Raw genomic sequence first — 17,482 nt, 5'->3', positions numbered from 1 at the left:
TTGTACACTAGTCACCTACCTAGTCTATGGCAAAAGATAAAAAAAAAATAAGTTTTGATATAAAATTGAACCTATCCGAAAAAAGTGCATCAAATGCTACTAACAGGTAGATATGTGTATATGAAACCGTTCCATCGTAGAGTAGTAAACTAAGAAATGCTCTGACGCCCAAGTAAATTGCTCCATTGCGCCATTTGGTATTCTTGCAGCTATGGTATTCTATTTTGTAAACACGCCCAACACGTGGGGAACGACTTGGTACCATGGCTCTGTCGCAGGCTGCCCGACGTCAATGCTGTCCCAGGGACCTGCTTCCCGAATCGTCTTCTCCGTCGGTCGGCACAGGAGACACCCGCCAATGAAGTGCGGCCAGAACACATTGAGTAAACCTGTCGAAGCGAACGTTAGTACAGTATATTTAATCCTCTTTTCGTTCCCATCACCTTCTCACCGCCGCACCTTACTACCTAACCGATAGAAAAAACATAAAAGGGGAAGGGAAAACTCACGTTGGTAAAACTGCATAAACAAGCCATGCTCGCAGCGGACATGCTCGAAAACATACCACCGCCCACCCTTCTTCAAATACGAGTACAGCTCGCGGATATTCTTCTCCGGCTCCGGGATGCTGCACAGACACAGGATCGAAACAATGCAATCCACGCTCCCCTTCTCCACGCGTCCGTCCCACATAGCCCCGTTGTCCAGATCCTCGATCCCCACGGGCACGATCTGGTACACGTCCTCGAGCTTGGCCGCGGCGATCGCGCGATGTAGGTGGGGGTGCTGGTTCGGGTTCGGCTCTACGCCGTAGATGCGCGTGATTACGCCTTTGCCCTCACCGTTACCATTATTTACATTCTTGCGTTTCGTCACCCCTTCAACGCCCTCGTCTGCGTCTGGGGCCCGCACGTCTGCGACTTGCCGGTACACATCAACCCACAGCCCCGCGCCGGCGCCGACCTCAATCACGGTCCCCGCGATCGCGGGCCCGACCTGGGTCTCCGTCACCTGTCCGCGCGAGGCATACCCGCGGAGCAGAGGGACCACGCGCTCGCCTGCGTTGAGGCGGATATTGGGCCCGGCGAGGCCGGTCCAGAATTCAGTGAACCAGGCCTCCTGTAAACGGGCTGGGGAGAAGAGGACGGAGTAGCGTTGCTGTTGGATCAGGGAGAGGATTGTGCGGGGGAGGAAGGAGGCCGAGAGGGAGAGGAAGCCCCAGGGACTTAGGAGGCCGAGGATGGATTCTTTGAGGAAGGATAGGTGGGTGAGGAGAGTGGGTTGGGGGGGGGATGAGGTGGACATGGTGTGTGGTGGTGGTGGGTTGGTGAAAAGGGGGGAGAAGGGAAAAGGGGGTGGGAAGAGGGAAGGAGGGAAGAGGATGGGGGATTGGGGGAGGGGGCAAGGCTCGGAATCGGGGCGGGTGTCGGGTCGTATTTATATCTCTACCTAGCCGTTAGTCGCACCTAGGAAAAAAAAGTAGGGTTGACTCACTATATACGCGATCCAGACGTCTTGACAGGGATAGCTCAATTCATCCCCATATTCAGCTTTAGTTCGGTCCAAGATGATTGGCTCCCCTAAGCTGACTTCGTAGCTTGAGCACATGTTTCCAATCCATTATTTGTCAGTAAGCCGTCTATCACACACCGTGCGAAATCTCCCAGGTTATCGTTTACACATTGCATGCATCTATTGCATCTCTATGTCTATGGTATAAGGGGTCAGGTATCATTACAACTCATCTTTAACCTCCTTAGCTCCGGGACCGGACACCTCCGGTCTGCCACTGTCTTTTTGTAGATCAATGCCGAGCTTCCCCCGCCATTTCTGCCATACGGACCAGAACTCCTTCTCCATTCCGGATTCCATCTGGTCCGGGATTATCACGACGTACTCGACGTATAACTTGCCGAACTGGTACTGATGATATACCGAGTCCCCGTCCTCACTCCATATCGGCATTCCCTCACCCTCGACCGTCTCGACGTGTCCGGATTGTACGACATCACCGCGTTTGCGCCCTAGCCTCACGACGTGGCCGTCTAGATGTGTGATGTTACGGGTCCAATCGCCCATCCAGGCCTCTCGGAGAGATAGCACCTCGCGCCAGAAGAGGTCGTTGCCTCTGCGGCGGAAGAATGTTCCGTCCACTAGATCGGGGTTCTCCGCGAAGTCAGGCTCCTTTTCGACTAAATTGACGACGAGATCACCGGCGATCCAGTCGGGGCTAGCATCGGCCTCGTTCTCATAGACGATCTTCGCGTCGCGCGCGACACCGCGCTCAACCTTTAAGGACACGGTGGTCTGCTTGCGAATAACCCTGTTTCCACCACAGACCGGGCACTTGTGCTTGATGGTCTTGCCGCGACCACCGCAGGCGTCGCAAGTAGTCTGGATTTGCTGGAACATGCCAGGTGCTAGCTGGTGCTTGATAATTCGGACTCCGCGACCGCCACAGTGGCCGCAGGTATCAACTTCGCCGTCGGCCGAACCAGATCCGTCGCATTCCTCGCAAATCTGCTGCTTCTCCCACTGGAACTCGGTGTCGCGGCCATTGTAGAAGTCGCGCAGGCTGATACCGACCTTGACCTCTATATCGTGGCCGCGCGGCTGGCCTCGTTGATAGTGGCCTCCGCCGCCGAAGAATCGACTGAATAGGTCGAAGGGGTCATGGTGGTGTCCGCCGCCTTGACCGCGCTGCTTCAGTCCTTCATGCCCGTACTTATCATATATCTGTCTGGATTCTGGATCTGCCAGTGCCTCGTAGGCTTCGGAGACTTCGACAAATTTGTCCTTGGCTGTTGGGTCACCTCTGGATTAAGACGCATTAGCTGGTGCTGGTTTGCAAGTAGTAATGGTGGGGCAGATTTACGGGTTCTTGTCTGGGTGATATTTTTTGCTTAGCTGTTTATATGCCGACTTGATTTGCTTGTCCGTCGCATCACGATTTACTCCCAAGATCTAATAGTAGGACAGTTAGCGATAAATCGTTAGAGCTTCGGCGACCAGATGAGACGGACCTTGTAGAAATCTTCGGCGCAGAAAGCAAGCTGCACTAGAAGAAAGAACAACCCAAAGGTTGCCCATCGTAAAAGCATCGTGCCAAAAAATGGCGGCTTGCGCAAGCTTGGATATTCAACCTCCGATCCTGAATAATGAACAGGTGTCTTATTCTAAAGCTGGTCGAGAAAGAACCTATTCATATGAGATTAAGATATAGGTGATCTTATGGGTGAGATGGTAACACCAATGAACGAGAATTCTCCCATAGATGTAAATTGACCAACATGGGGACTTGAGAATTGGCCAACGTGGTGTTTTGGGATATATGGTGTGGGAACTTTATTTGGATGGTTTAGAAATGGTTTAGAAGGAATCTAAAGATCCGTTGACGCAGCTAATTTCTTGTAGCGTCAACCCTCGAAAAATACCAGCGTGTCAACGTGGTAAAAAGCCACTGAGTTGAGAAAATGACCCACTCAGATAAGATAAGCCCTGCTAACCTTATACAGTGGGGGTACCTGTAATTCTTGGCAACGGTTAGTGATTTAATTGGGTTCAACGATTCGATGACTCCACTTGACCCAATGACTCTAAAAAATACATAGCAACCACGCAGACCTTCAAGCTTCAACCGCGACACGAGTCACCATCCTCATCACCAACATTACGATTCAACGACTTTACCGTTACCCCTAGATGGATTCAAATTCTAACTTATTTCCTTAAGTTCTCAGTAACAGGTCCTAGAATCCTTCTAGCTATCGTCATAGCAATCTTGGTCATTCATTAGCTACCTGGTAGGCAACCGCGGCAACCGCGAAAACCCACTATGACCGGCAAACGATATGCCTTCGTCCCTATGGACACGGACGAAGTAGGTCCACAAAAGGTCGAGAAGAAGTCCAAACATCGACGTCGCGAAGAAGATAAGAAATCCAGCTCTCGTCATGATTCACATCATAAGTCACATCGTGCCCGAAGTCGCAGTCGTTCTCCTCGCCGAGATACACATGGTCCGAAATCGAAGGCGATACGAAAGCGCGGCCAGGATGACTTTGATGACAGATGGGGTGATGAAGAGCCAGGAAGTGAACCTGAGCCTTCCGATGACGGACGTGATGAAGAACCGGAATTTAAAGAATCGGAACGTAAACGCGTGAAGTTAAGTCATGCTGAACGCGATGAGGAGGACCGTGGCGCCGAATCGGATACTGAGCGCGATATTGCTGAGAGAGAGGCCTTTGCGAAGCGACTAAAGGAGAGAGATGGAGGCAAGTCAAAATCCGAAGGTAAAGCAGAGAAGGAACGACAACGTCTAGCTGAGGAACTCGCTACGAATAAAGCTGCTATGTCGGACTTCCGCCAACACTCGAGACAAGCTTACCTGAAAAAGAGGGAAACGGAAAAACTGGCATTACTACGAAAACAAGTTGCGGAAGAGACTGAAGAGTTAAGGAGTGGGGTACGGTTGTCTGAACGAGAAAGAGCTGAGTTTGCCAAGAATCGAGAAATTCTACGATTAGCCGAGGAACGATTACGAATCGACGACCATCGTGATGGATACTATATGCCGGAAGACTATATCACGGAAAAGGGGAAAATAGACAAAAAACGAAAGGAGGATGCGCTGTACAAACGATACGTAGAGAGAGACGAATATGGTCAAGAGAAGTTTACCACTGAGCATGAGGAGTGGGAGAGGGAGCAGACTCAAAAGGCAAAAGCCCAAATAAATAGGGCAGAAAGAGAATACGATGAACAATATGCTCCTGTCCTTGACCCGGATCAGTACATTCAGTGGACCCAGGTCACAACGATGACTGGTGATAGGAAGGCGTTGACACAAGAAGAGAGGTTTCTACAAGCGCAACTTGATGCTGCGGAACACAAGGCTTTATCTATCCAGGAGACCCGAAAAAGTCTACCGATCTATGTATACCGGGATGACTTTATCAAGGCCCTCGAGACACATCAAATTCTTGTTCTTGTCGGTGAAACTGGTAGTGGAAAGACTACTCAGCTACCCCAATATCTTCATGAGGCCGGCTACACAAAAGGCGGCCTCAAGGTTGGATGTACGCAACCTCGAAGAGTTGCCGCGATGAGCGTAGCAGCTCGTGTTGCGGAAGAAATGGGTGTTAAATGTGGACAAGAGGTCGGTTATTCAATTCGGTTTGAAGATGCAACTAGCGACAAAACTGTCATAAAATACATGACAGACGGTATGTTACTCCGAGAATTCATGACGGAACCAGATCTTTCGGGCTATTCAGCCTTGATGATCGACGAGGCCCACGAACGGACCGTACATACCGATATCCTGCTTGCCTTAGTTAAGGATTTAGCTAGGGAACGACCGGATTTAAAACTCCTTATTTCTTCAGCTACGATGAATGCTGAGAAGTTTTCTCAGTACTTCGACGATTGTCCGATCTTCAACATTCCGGGACGAAAGTTTGATGTCGATGTCTACTACACTCCAGCTCCAGAAGCCAACTACTTGACAGCTGCCATCACGACTGTTTTCCAAATCCATTCCACCCAAGGCACGGGTGATATATTAGTATTCTTAACAGGTCAAGATGAAATCGAAGCTGCAGAACAGCAACTTACCGACACTGCAAGAAAGCTCGGAAATCGAGTGAAGGAGTTAATTGTCTGTCCCATTTACGCCAACCTTCCCTCGGATCTCCAGAGCAAGATCTTCGAGCCTACTCCCAAGGGCTCTCGAAAGGTGGTGTTAGCTACCAACATCGCCGAGACGAGTTTGACAATCGATGGCATTATCTACGTGATCGACCCCGGGTACGTGAAGGAGAACGTCTTCAACCCAGCAACGGGCATGTCAAATCTAGTTGTCGTCCCGTGTTCGCGAGCGTCCGCAAACCAACGTATGGGACGTGCCGGTCGTGTCGCTCCTGGTAAATGCTTTCGTCTATACACCAAGTATGCCTACGAGAACGAGATGGACGAATCTACAACGCCAGAAATACAAAGAACTAACCTCAACAGCGTCGTTCTATTGTTAAAATCTCTTGGCATTAATCAACTCCTTGAGTTTGAATTCATGGACCCGCCCCCAACCGAATCTCTAATCGGAGCGTTGAACCAACTTTTTGCTCTTCAAGCCCTCAATCATAAAGGTGAACTTACCAAGGTTGGAAGGCAGATGGCTGAGTTCCCCACAGATCCGATGCTTGCCAAGGCTGTCCTTGCCGCAGATAAATTCAAGTGCGTCGATGAGGTATTATCAATAGTGTCAATGTTAAGTGAGGCGTCAGCATTATTCTTCCGGCCAAAAGACAAGAAGATACACGCAGACAGCGCCCGCAATCGCTTTACTGTTAAGGAAGGCGGTGACCACCTGACGCTCCTAAATATCTGGAATCAGTGGGTCGACAGCGACTTCTCACCTATTTGGTCCCGCGAGAACTTCCTCCAACAGCGCTCACTCACGCGCGCGCGCGATGTCCGCGACCAGCTAGCCAAACTATGCGAGCGTGTAGAAGTTGCACCGAGCTCGTGCGGAGCAGCCAACATCGACCCAATTAAGAAAGCACTCACAGCGGGTTTCTTCCCCAATGCGGCGAAATTGCAGCGCAGCGGAGACAGCTACCGCACGGTCAAGAACAACACCACCGTGTGGATCCACCCCAGCTCCGTGCTGATGAAGTCAGACCCGCCCGAGAAAATGGTGTTGTATTATGAGCTTGTCTTGACTAATAAGGAGTATATGAGGAACTGCATGCCGATCGTGCCGAAGTGGCTTAATGAGGTGGCGCCGCATTTCCATAAGAAGAAGGATCTGGAGGAGATGGAGGAGAGGAAGATGCCGAAGTCGAGGTCATGATGGTGTGGCTGCTGGTTTTGGACGGTGTAGTAGGTATTGGATATTGGTAACTGAGGAATAAGCTTATTCGGTATTTAAATAGTAACTATATAAATGAAATGGAAATGAGAATAAGAATGAACTTAAGAGTCAAGCAGAATATATCATCACAGGCGTAAATTATCAGGGACGATACTAATCTCTACCTAATTTTCGAGCCTTCTACAGTACATATCCCACTACCATAGCTTACTCAGCAAACTCATCTATAGAATGCACTCCCGAGTCTTTGCTTTTCACTTTTTACTCATCAAGCCCTCAGACGCCACCTTATTAGGTAAGCGACGATCCCCTTACTTCAGCAATGCCTCCTCGCCGGAAACCGGGACGAGCTCCTCGAAGCGCCGCAGGTCCATGGGCTTCTCTAGCAGCGGCTTCACGAACGGGTCGAAGGTCTGCCAGTAAGGGTTCTCCAGGTGGTACTTCTGGCTCCCTTCGTTCTCGTACCGTTCTACGATTGTGAAGTCTTGGGGGTCGTGGACGGATTGCACTGGGGAAGTTAGGACATTACTCTGTGATTTTGGATATTTTTGGAGGGGATGGAGGCTGAGTTTGACTTACTGACGAACCAGGATATGGTCTCCTTGTCCTTGGAGTACACAGCGGAGGCTTCGTTGAGCTTGGCGTGGACTTTGGCGATGTTTTCCGCGCCGGGCTTGGAGCGCAGGTGCACGACTATTGTGTAGACCATTTTGACGGTGTTGAGATGCTGGGAATTTATGAGATATTGTGAGAGAGGATGTGGAAGTTGGACAATATCTAGGTGCTACTTAGTAGTGAGGGATTTGGTCTTAGTGAGCGACCTCCGCATTTAGCTCGGATAAGATGACTAATGCTCTATAACGTAATGAGTTTGGTGTTATTTGATTGGCTGGGAGGATGCTTTCTCCTTAGTCAGCGATGCTTAGGTAAGGATGACGCTGCAAACCTTGAATTTAACCCCTTTTTAGCTCGATGTCCACTCTTTCTCATTTAAATCGCTTAGGAACTTGGTTGTGAAGCTTTATCCTCAACGGTCCCTGGTATATCCATCGGTTCAATTTCTACTTACATTTTGCTCCAATGATAAAATGTAGGACTCCGAGGTCAACGAGGGTAAATTGCTGCTTACATAAGATATGAATAAGCAAATTGCTTATGAAATCCGTGTCACCACCGGAGCTCCGGGCTTAAATACGTAATCAAGGTCCTGAGTCATCAAACAGATCACGGAAATCACACAAATGTCACCAACCCAGACAACACATATAGTTGGGGGAATCATAAAAATATGACTAGCTCTCATTGCTAGTAAACGAATGTAAGAACGAAAAATATCGAAGTTTTCATATTATTGGTATCTCCACAGCAAAATGCCCCTTAGCCGACGATGAAGTCCATCCAACATACCCATATGCAATTACACCAGAAAATGCCATCCTCGTTTTTGTTTACCTAAGCAATTTTTCCTCTTGTTTACCAGACACATCTACCGTTTCTCAGATGACCGTCGATCATCTAGTACACAGGCATCTTAAACGCCGGAAAAGTGTACGTCCAGCTCTCAACCGAAGCGCTATCCTTAACGCACTCAAAATCCGTCGTATTGCCGGACCAAAGCGGGCGTTCGGGCCACTGGCACAACATCTGCGTCTCGCCCTCGTTCGCGCCGGAGGACACAGTAGCGTTTAGCCGAGTCGGCTGCACGCCGTTCTCGACCCAGTCGATCATGACGGCCATGTTGTTCTGCGGGTACGGACCGGGCTGCAGCGAGTTCGCGCCGCAGTGCCCTGCGCCGGGGACGAGGTAGAATTGGTACCAGTCGGCCATGGCGGTCTGTGCTTCGGTGTCGGTGAGATTGCTGTACATGATTGATCGCACGGATTGGTGGTAGTGCACTGAGGAGGCGGCGGGGATCGAGCTGTCGGATTCTCCGTGGTAGTGCAGCAGTTTGCCGCCTGAGGATTGGAACGGGGTTAGGTCCGGCAGCGTGGTTTGGAGACTGTCGAGGTACCGCACGAAGCCGGTGTTGATCCAGTCGACGAGGGTGTCGTAGGTTACGCCGTCGAGGTCGGAGAGGTTGTCAAGATCTAGGAGTTGGATGAACTTCGTTACGTACTCGCCGCCTGTACTGGGGATGGATAGCTCCCAGGCACCGGTGTCGCTGTTGTAGGTGGTCGCGGCGTCGCCAAGCTCGGAAGCGATTTGCCAGGAGAGATAGGCGCGTTCACCGGCGCTGTTGTGCAGGCCCCCGTAGATGGCCTTGGCGACGGCGACGCCCTCGGCTGTCACGGTGCCATTCTGAGCCGGCTGGTAACTGGTGGTGCTACCTTGGGCCTGGCGTTTGTGGGTGCGCATGTTCATGGGATGGAGGGTCGTGGACCGCTTTTTGTTGAAGCCGAAGCCGAGGGAGGTGCTGTTCTCAGCCGCACAGTAGTATGACTCGCCGACTATGGAAGAGAGATCGAAGTTCAGCATGCACAGGTCGGTCCGCGAGACGACCCCATCGGTGCGGCCATCGAGCGGGTCGCAGGCAGCGATCGTCGCGTTAACGATCTTCTCCATCTCGCATGGTGGGGGCAGGTAATCGAGCGTCTTCTCGACCGCAGACGAGAACACGTGTAGGACTTGTTGGTGTGCGAAGCGGAATGCGGGGGCACCGGTGATGGCCCCGTCGTACTCGGTGCCGTAGCGCTGGACCTGGGACATACCCTCGCGGCCACCGTCTGAGCAACCCTCGAAGTAGGTGTACACCTTGGCGTCGTCGGTCAGGCCGTAGAAGGCTCGGGTCAGAGGCTTACCGACTTGAGTCATCTCGCCTAGAGCTTGGTACGAGAACATGTACGTCGCATCCCACTGTAATATTCTTTAATTAGCAGTTTCATCTTAGAGGAAGAGTTCCGGGGATTTTAGGTATGTATCAGGAGCGAAATTTTCACTCCCCAAACGAGCCAAAAAGGAGGAGAGGGAGAATTCAAGATGTTGCTTACGTTGATAGAGCCATTGCCATAAAGGACCACCTCATCGTAACTGTTGCTGAATGCGTCGTATCCAGCATCGGTAGCACCACCGACGGCACCGTAGGAGAGACCACCGGTGGCATCGCTAGATAGCGAGAAACCGCCTCCACCGGCAACGTAGAATCTGTTCTTGAAGTCGGAAGGTTCCGGGAAGGCATACTTGACGACAACGGTGTCATTCTTGCCGGTGTGGGTGTATTGAACTGTCACATTGCAGTAAGTATACGAGGTAGAGCTACCCGTCGTTGAACCACCCGCGCTGGAACCAGTTGTTGCATTATAGACAATACTAGCCGAGACCGTCGAGGGGATCAAGTCGATTCCAAGCAAAGTTCCGTTGGCTGGGAGGGCAGCTTGCACGTTAGATACCGTGCAGACATCGGAGATAGACGAGGTCGTCGTGTTCGAAGCCGTCGCCAAAGCGGCGACTGCTGACAGGCCACAAGACCTCTTCATCTTCCGAGTTTTTGAATTCGAACTGCGAAAACGAGGGAATATACGAAAAAAACGAATGTCAAGTTTGATGTGTGAAATCCCCACGGGCCAGAAAACCTCAGCACACAGGAAAAGGCTTCGAATACTTATAACATATATCCATAATATTCAAGATTGTGGTATTGACCTACGCAGCTACGTGAATTAATTGACCCGGTACCCTGGCTCAGCCTCATAACACGACACTCTGGGAAAGATGCCTACATAGCTGGACCTTGGAGTTACCAGCATATTGGTCGTGACCCGGCAGCCTTCCTAGTCTATGAAAGAGTCCCGGACGAAGTAGCGTCATGGCATACGTAGTGGGCCGGCCGACAGCAGCGATTTAATATAGCGGAGCCTCCGTGGCAAGTTCACCCAGATCGCCACAACGGTCCCCATGTTCTTATGTGCTTCCGCTAGTTTACTTTCACCTAACAATGCCTAAGTTGAAGTAGCCTTTATTAGGTATACCTATGTTGTTTAAGATGAGTCCCAGATCTTGCCGTCTGTTGTGCTTACCTTCTAGTAGTGGCAATATTTTTTTTTTCAAGATAAATTCCCAAAAGCCTTATCCGCCAAGGATCTCACCCGTGAAGTCATGAGGGCGTATCACGGTTCGGCATAAACCACGACCCCTGTTCACCGTAGCCGTTCAGTACATTATATTCCAAGGTTTCTATGAAGTCAAATTTAGAATAGGGATTTGATACATAGAGGGCTAGCTCAGGCAACCGATATCCATTTTGCTCGTGGCACCGAAACCAGGATCCGCCGCGTCAGTCAATCCTCTCATATCCCAATATGGTCGATCCGTGACGCGTCACCCTAGATGAGCGAATGGGATACTACCTGGGTACCCTACCATTCCCCATACATTAAGCATATTTCAACGATAATTAGAAGCCCTTCAACGGAAGAAAAAGCGTCTCTAGCTTGTCGAGGGGTCCCCACGAAATGGTGGTGATCCTTGATCTCAACCCCGGTTTTACAGCAATTAGATTCGCTACCTTACCACAACTTAGATCCTCGATAAATATCCATACCAGGTATTCAAACAGCATCAGTGATAAACAAATGTATGGTATTTCAATTAGGCCCGAAGCATCGTAGCTGTGCTAAGTTTGTTAGCCCATCTGCTATTGGTTCTTCAGGGGACTGGTCTTAGATGAGGCTGAGTACACTCTGCCATCCATGTAACCGGGGAAATAAACCACCTAGATCAAACCGGTAGTACGGTCCACCGGGCATTTATTTCACCTAGATAGTTTTAACCGTTGCAAAATGACGGCGTATTCGTATAGTACGTTGTATTCCCGACCTTCTGACTTATCAACATCGCTCGTTACATGTATATGTATGTCGCCGTCTATCCAATGCTATTTCATATACTTCATCATCCATGAACCTCCAGTGATGCTAATGCGGGTAGTGAAACGTAAGGTACCTAGATAGCTAGTTTTTTCGCTGAGATTATGCGCTCCGTACGTAACTTGCAGGCACACTCTTTGTCGCACCCCCTTTTTCTACTTCGGCCCACCCGTCTCCCGGATCTTCCTTAATCAATACAAATCGTTCGCCCTCTGCCATACTGTGTTCGGCGTCGCTCTGTGCTGCGTAATCGTACATCGCGATAACATACTTCAACTTCTTAGCACCACGACGGGGTGCGACTGCTGGTCCTTTCTTTTTGATGGTAGCACCAGCTGTGCCTACTGACGAACCCGAATTTGAATAAGTGGATGCGGGCCGCTCGTTCAACGAAGAACCTGTGTCTTGAGGAACCATAGCCTTCGGGAAAACCTCAAGGTAGCTTGCAGGCACTATTCCTTCTTTGTAACCAATTCGAACCTTTACCCATCCCGACCCGTCTATGATAGTATAAGTAGATATTAATTAAAACGGGGAATATAAAACTTACCATCAGGCTCAAGAATAACTATCTCTCGCCCTTCAGGAACAGAGACCTCATCGCCACCGCTTGCTTCAAATGCGTAGAGCATCTTGCCCTTTTGCTCGGCAGCCTTAGCAGCTGGGGCCGAGCCTAGGCCCGGGACCGAGCTACCAGGCAGTTCACTGATATACGCGGCGGGTGGTGGAGCGACAAGACGACTCTTTTTAACAGCAGGACGAGGGCCAGGTTCAGGTGGTGCATCTTCAGCGGGAGAGCGCGGGCTTACGACCGAGCCGCTTATTGACCGATTTGCGCTAGCTGCATATCCAGAGCTCAAAGAATTCATAGTATTTGATCGGCTCAAAGTTGGCAGTTCTGCGACATGCTCTGGCGGGCCGGAAGGAGGTTTCAGCAGAGCTCCTGCTGCCGCTTGCCGTTCCGCCTTGTATTTCTTGCGCTCATCTTTGGATAGCTCACCGGGACATTCCGCAGGAACTTTCATTTCGCATTTACTATGGCACGTGTAGCCACAATCTCTGCAATCGAAGCCCTTTGCAGATAAACCCCATATCCTTTCGCCACAAAGGTCGCAATTCGTCGGTATCTTGAACGTCTGTGATTTGAAATTGTGATTTTTAGCTCCAAGAGTGACATCTCCCACAGCTGATGTAATGGTCGAAGTTTCGACCTCGGCGGTGAGGCGCTTCCGATCAACTTGATGCAAATCTTCCTGCATAGAAAAAATCTGCGTCACGACCAGTACTTCGTCCTTATTCTCTTTTCCTTCGCGTATCCTTTGCTTAACACGCTTGACACCGTCGATTTCCCTCCTCTTCTTGTCTACTTCTCGCCGAAGTTCTCCTAGTTGGCTCTTTGATTTATTAAGCACATTGCGTAAGAAAACTTTGGCCATCTCATCAGTAACCATAAGGTCATCGTCGTGCCATACAGGACTTGGTTCGAACATCTTGTCAGTTGGTTCTTGCCAAGCGCCCATGTTATGTCGGATGTACATCATAGAATCTAAATGTGGCTGGTTTCGCGTGACCTCCTGAGCTAAGTGGTCGACCAGGGAATTACTCTGCTGCAGCATTGTAATCTCCAGGTTCGCCGCAGTAGACCATAAGGCATTCAATTTCATAGTCCTGAATTCCGAGAGGTCTTGCAAGCTGTCTAACACTTCAGGGACGTATTCGTGGTAATATTTTTCTTTCTGCTTATTGGTCACGTTGATAGCTATCAAGTAGGTGTTCTTGACATTATTCATGTCCTGTAGCTGCTGTTGGTAGTGACTTTGAGCCTTCGCCTTGTCAAAAGAGGACTCCGTCTTCTTTCGCTTACTCTCCACCTCTTGACACACAGCATCGTATTTGGTCTTGGTTTTACGAAGGTCGGCATAGGAAGAATCTCTTTCGGCCTCTAGTTTAGTAGCATATTCGACATGACGTTTGCGCAGTTCCTCGAATTTAGTAGCATATTGCTTCATGGGCTCGGCAACTTTTTGGACAAGTTCGTTCGCGTAATTCTCGTGCTCGGTTGCTAGCGATTCGAGTGTTGTAAGATGAGTAGTCCATATAGTTAGAGAAGCATTTTCGAGAGAGCCCGGGGTCATAGCAGGCGTGTCGCCAACACTCAAGCTAGTCGTCTTTTTATTTTTTTTCTCGAAATACTTTTTAGCTAAGGCATTGAGTCTTGCGCTGTGCTCCTTCTCGATAACAGCGCGTTCTCGGTAGAAATTTTGTATATCGTCAAGCCAGGCAACACCGTTAGCTACCCAGGCGCTAGCGGGTTTAAAGCCATCCTACAACAAATGAACGATACTATTTAGTGAGACTATCCGAAGGCGATTCGAGTGCCTACGTAACGTAGTAGTTGGAAGAGTAGAGTAAGACTTGCGGTAAATGGATAATACACACCTTTAACTCAGCACCAAAGGTCGGTGCAATTTCCACCTCAGCCATTACAAAGAACCGATAATGACCTTAAGCATACGGGTACAAAAGCGACAGATTTCTGGTAGGTTTTTGATATGTAGGATGAGTGATTTGCGCAAATCGTTTCAAATAACAATTCCATGTCATGAATAAGACACAAGAGCTATTGTTATTGTAGGTGTAGGTGTAAATGTAGGTGTAAGTGCTAGGTTTAGGAGAATGATGCAAAGGGTTGCGAAATGCAGAGCGACATTAGCACAGCACAGCCCACTTTACTAAATCCACTTTACAACTTTAACACTTTATGCTTTGCGCTTAAGTGGCCACCTGCCACCTGCCACCTGGGCATTAATGCCCGGCTGTTCGGTACTCTCCTTCATTAGTTGTACTCAGGCGTAACCCCGCCTCGTGACAACTAAGTCCTACTAGGCAGTATTTCTATTTTATGTATGAGATAATTTACCTAAGGTACAATGTACGATGGTGATCTGAATGTCTTGATGTCGATGACTTATGTAATACGTTATGTAGGATAGGCACTTTCTTAGACCATAGTATTATTAAGCATGCCGGACCGTTCCACTCATAAAGCTGGAAATTGCAGCTGGCCTCATTCAGGGGAAGGAAGCCTCAAGAAGTTGCCCCTCGTCGAATTTACCCCACTAACAAACCATGGCCCCACCAAATATTGACAGCTTCGAAAAAGCTCCATGGAAACAATTCTTGACACCTACATCATCGTCATCATCACCAGATGCACTGCAGTTTGTAGGACATAGGTCACGTCACAAACCACCAACTACATCCCTACTCGGTAGTAGGAAAGTTACGTCCTCTCTAAACAGACGTTAGGCACGTCTATTGCCTCTTAGGCATTCCTGCCTCGAACTATCTTGACGCATTTATACTTCTGTTCTCACATCGTCTTAAAAAACCATTCCCACCTATTAGGCGGCGAACTAAAACATCGTGAACTTCGGTCTTTCCGTCTTACCAATTTCGATTTTATATCTCGATCGCGCGATCATTATCTCGACCTCCTAATCCACCTAACAACCAAACAAAGGATTCGTATCTCGCTGCGTTCTAAATCGCATTAATTCACCATGGCCGAGCCCGCCCCCGCCCCCGCCGATAATGAATCCCGGCTTCAAGAGAATTCCTACGATGTCGAGGTCCAGCTCAGCGATCTTCAGAAAGATACCGAAAACCCCCTTGGATCCGCGCATACCTTCGAAGAACTTGGATTGTGAGTAATGCATTAAGGGTAGAGGATTCATATATGTTAATTTTTTGCTTGATAGGCCTAGTGAAGTTCTCCGAGCATTGTCGGCCTTGCGCTTCTCGAAGCCGTCGAAGGTCCAAGAAAAGGCGCTTCCGTTGATGCTTTCCAACCCACCTCAGAACATGATTGCCCAATCTCAGTCAGGAACCGGAAAGACAGCAGCTTTCGTCACTACAGTCTTGTCTCGTGTTGACCATTCTAAGCCCGAACAGCCCCAGGCGCTTCTCCTCGCCCCGAGTCGTGAATTGGCCCGCCAGATTCAGAGTGTGGTTATTTCAATCGGCCAATTCCTGGTTAACCTAGCGGTGGCAGCCGCTATTCCCGGCTCCATCCCTCGGGAAGGTCGCGTCGACAAGAGTGTCGTTGTTGGTACGCCAGGAACCGTCATGGACCTAATCCGGAGGCGCCAATTCGATATATCCCAGCTGCGAGTTCTGGTTATTGATGAGGCCGACAACATGCTGGATCAGCAAGGCCTAGGTGATCAATGCACCCGAGTCAAGAACATGCTACCTAAGGACATCCAAATTCTTCTATTCTCCGCCACCTTTCCCGATAAGGTTATGAAATACGCAACCGTATTCGCGCCAAATGCCAACATGATTAAACTGAGGAAGCAGGAACTCACAGTTAAGGGCATTTCGCAGATGTATATGGATTGCCCCTCGGAGTCAGACAAGTACGACATTCTCTGCAAGCTCTATGGCTTGATGAACATCGGATCATCCATTATCTTCGTCAAGGTAAATTCCCGATTGAATAAACCTACGTAGATACGACGTTAACACGCTAATATTGTTAGACCCGAGATAGCGCCACTCAAATTCAGCAGAGGATGACAAACGATGGTCATAAAGTCTCTGTTCTGCATGGAGCTTACGAAGGAAATGAGAGAGATACGCTATTGGAAGACTTCCGTAGTGGAAAGTCCAAGGTTTTGATCACTACCAATGTCCTTGCTCGTGGAATAGACGTGTCTACGGTGTCTATGGTTATCAACTACGACATTCCAATGAAGGGGATGGGAGACGCCATGCACGACACGGAAACTTATCTCCACCGTATTGGACGAACTGGTCGATTCGGTCGTGTTGGTGTCAGTATTACTTTTATCTCCGACAAGAAGAGCTTCGACGCTCTCAGAGCTATTGCACAGGATCTAGAGATTGACCTGGTGGCACTAAAGCCCGACGATTGGGATGAAACGGAGCAACAGGTTCAGAAAGTTATCAAATCGAGTAGGGCCCAAGCCGATTTTGTCCCCAGCGGAGACGCTATGGAAAAGGCTACATGATGACTTTATCTGAACAAGGTTCTCGTGGATGGGGGGAGCTAGGGTTCGCACGCTAAATTACACGTGCGAAGATATTGGTGATGGCAGGCCATATCACGGGATGCGATGCGATTTTACTAAACCAAGCCGTTGGCACTTTATTCTTGCTCGGAAACGAAAATAAACAACGTTTTCACGGGGAAAAGGGTGGAGGTAGTTAATGAGAAACGACGAGATACCTACCAACAGAATTTCATCTGATTTGTTTCTACGAGAACCTCGCTAGAATGATCCTTTCATGTGACCTTCCTATTTCCAAGATCTTTTGGGGTGTTTGCTACGCCTTAATCAGGCATAACACGTTTCGAAACAAGTCTTACGAGAGACTAATATTGCCATGGAAGCAAAAGAGGATCCAAAGTCTAAATATTATCAAGATCCAAGATTCTCAAATCAAGGATATGATGCGAATGTGGAAGCGAATATCGGAATATCATATTAGCCCGGGTATTTAGGAGCTGCTAAGCACCATTGAAGGTAGCCACGAGACCAGGTTGCTCCTGTAATCAACCACGCTTGGATGTATGTATCATCAGCACGAGCGCTAGCAATCTGGAAGCTTGTTCTACCTGAGAACTGGTCGGTAACTATCGATTATAGATAAATCCTCTCGAGGAGTCGAGGGGCGTATGCCAAGTCGGCGATATTGGGATGATTGCAACGTTCTC

At 49.2% G+C, this 17,482-nt stretch overlaps 6 protein-coding genes across 6 annotated transcripts; 1 reads left to right on the top strand and 5 right to left on the bottom strand.

The window, feature by feature from the left end:
• Nucleotides 1–52: 52 nt before the first annotated feature.
• Nucleotides 53–1,358, bottom strand: GGS22DRAFT_161960 (S-adenosyl-L-methionine-dependent methyltransferase). Its single transcript, XM_047961155.1, has 2 exons — nt 510–1,358; nt 53–389 (listed from the first exon to the last, which is right to left on the bottom strand). The coding sequence occupies exons 1-2, from the start codon at nt 1,303–1,305 to the stop codon at nt 220–222; spliced, it is 966 nt and encodes a 321-aa protein (XP_047819606.1). The 5' UTR covers nt 1,306–1,358; the 3' UTR covers nt 53–219.
• A 313-nt stretch (nt 1,359–1,671) lies between these two features.
• GGS22DRAFT_161959 (DnaJ-domain-containing protein) lies at nt 1,672–3,408 on the bottom strand. The gene is made up of 3 exons (XM_047961154.1): nt 3,024–3,408; nt 2,876–2,964; nt 1,672–2,815 (listed from the first exon to the last, which is right to left on the bottom strand). Exons 1-3 carry the CDS (start codon nt 3,099–3,101, stop codon nt 1,735–1,737), a joined length of 1,248 nt encoding a protein of 415 aa, XP_047819605.1. The 5' UTR covers nt 3,102–3,408; the 3' UTR covers nt 1,672–1,734.
• A 3,589-nt stretch (nt 3,409–6,997) lies between these two features.
• GGS22DRAFT_161955 (uncharacterized protein) lies at nt 6,998–7,659 on the bottom strand. The gene is made up of 2 exons (XM_047961153.1): nt 7,457–7,659; nt 6,998–7,385 (listed from the first exon to the last, which is right to left on the bottom strand). The coding sequence occupies exons 1-2, from the start codon at nt 7,584–7,586 to the stop codon at nt 7,189–7,191; spliced, it is 327 nt and encodes a 108-aa protein (XP_047819604.1). The 5' UTR covers nt 7,587–7,659; the 3' UTR covers nt 6,998–7,188.
• A 491-nt stretch (nt 7,660–8,150) lies between these two features.
• Nucleotides 8,151–10,279, bottom strand: GGS22DRAFT_161953 (tannase and feruloyl esterase). The gene is made up of 2 exons (XM_047961152.1): nt 9,865–10,279; nt 8,151–9,730 (listed from the first exon to the last, which is right to left on the bottom strand). The coding sequence occupies exon 2, from the start codon at nt 9,713–9,715 to the stop codon at nt 8,393–8,395; it is 1,323 nt and encodes a 440-aa protein (XP_047819603.1). The 5' UTR covers nt 9,716–9,730; nt 9,865–10,279; the 3' UTR covers nt 8,151–8,392.
• A 1,409-nt stretch (nt 10,280–11,688) lies between these two features.
• GGS22DRAFT_199939 (FCH-domain-containing protein) lies at nt 11,689–14,223 on the bottom strand (the record flags this gene model as incomplete). Its single annotated transcript, XM_047966360.1, has 3 exons — nt 11,689–12,239; nt 12,290–14,063; nt 14,179–14,223. The coding sequence occupies 3 exons, from the start codon at nt 14,221–14,223 to the stop codon at nt 11,842–11,844; spliced, it is 2,217 nt and encodes a 738-aa protein (XP_047819602.1). The 3' UTR covers nt 11,689–11,841.
• Nucleotides 14,224–15,175: 952 nt separating this feature from the next.
• GGS22DRAFT_134281 (DEAD-domain-containing protein) lies at nt 15,176–16,908 on the top strand. Its single transcript, XM_047958540.1, has 3 exons — nt 15,176–15,445; nt 15,501–16,224; nt 16,284–16,908. Exons 1-3 carry the CDS (start codon nt 15,303–15,305, stop codon nt 16,773–16,775), a joined length of 1,359 nt encoding a protein of 452 aa, XP_047819601.1. The 5' UTR covers nt 15,176–15,302; the 3' UTR covers nt 16,776–16,908.
• The last annotated feature ends 574 nt before the right edge of the window (nt 16,909–17,482 follow it).

Source organism: Annulohypoxylon maeteangense (genome assembly GCF_022496945.1).
Source record: "Annulohypoxylon maeteangense strain CBS 123835 unplaced genomic scaffold GGS22scaffold_7, whole genome shotgun sequence".
Lineage (NCBI taxonomy): Eukaryota > Fungi > Ascomycota > Sordariomycetes > Xylariales > Hypoxylaceae > Annulohypoxylon > Annulohypoxylon maeteangense.
Note: the sequence above shows the minus strand (reverse complement) of the source record. Positions and strands in the feature narration are given on the sequence as shown.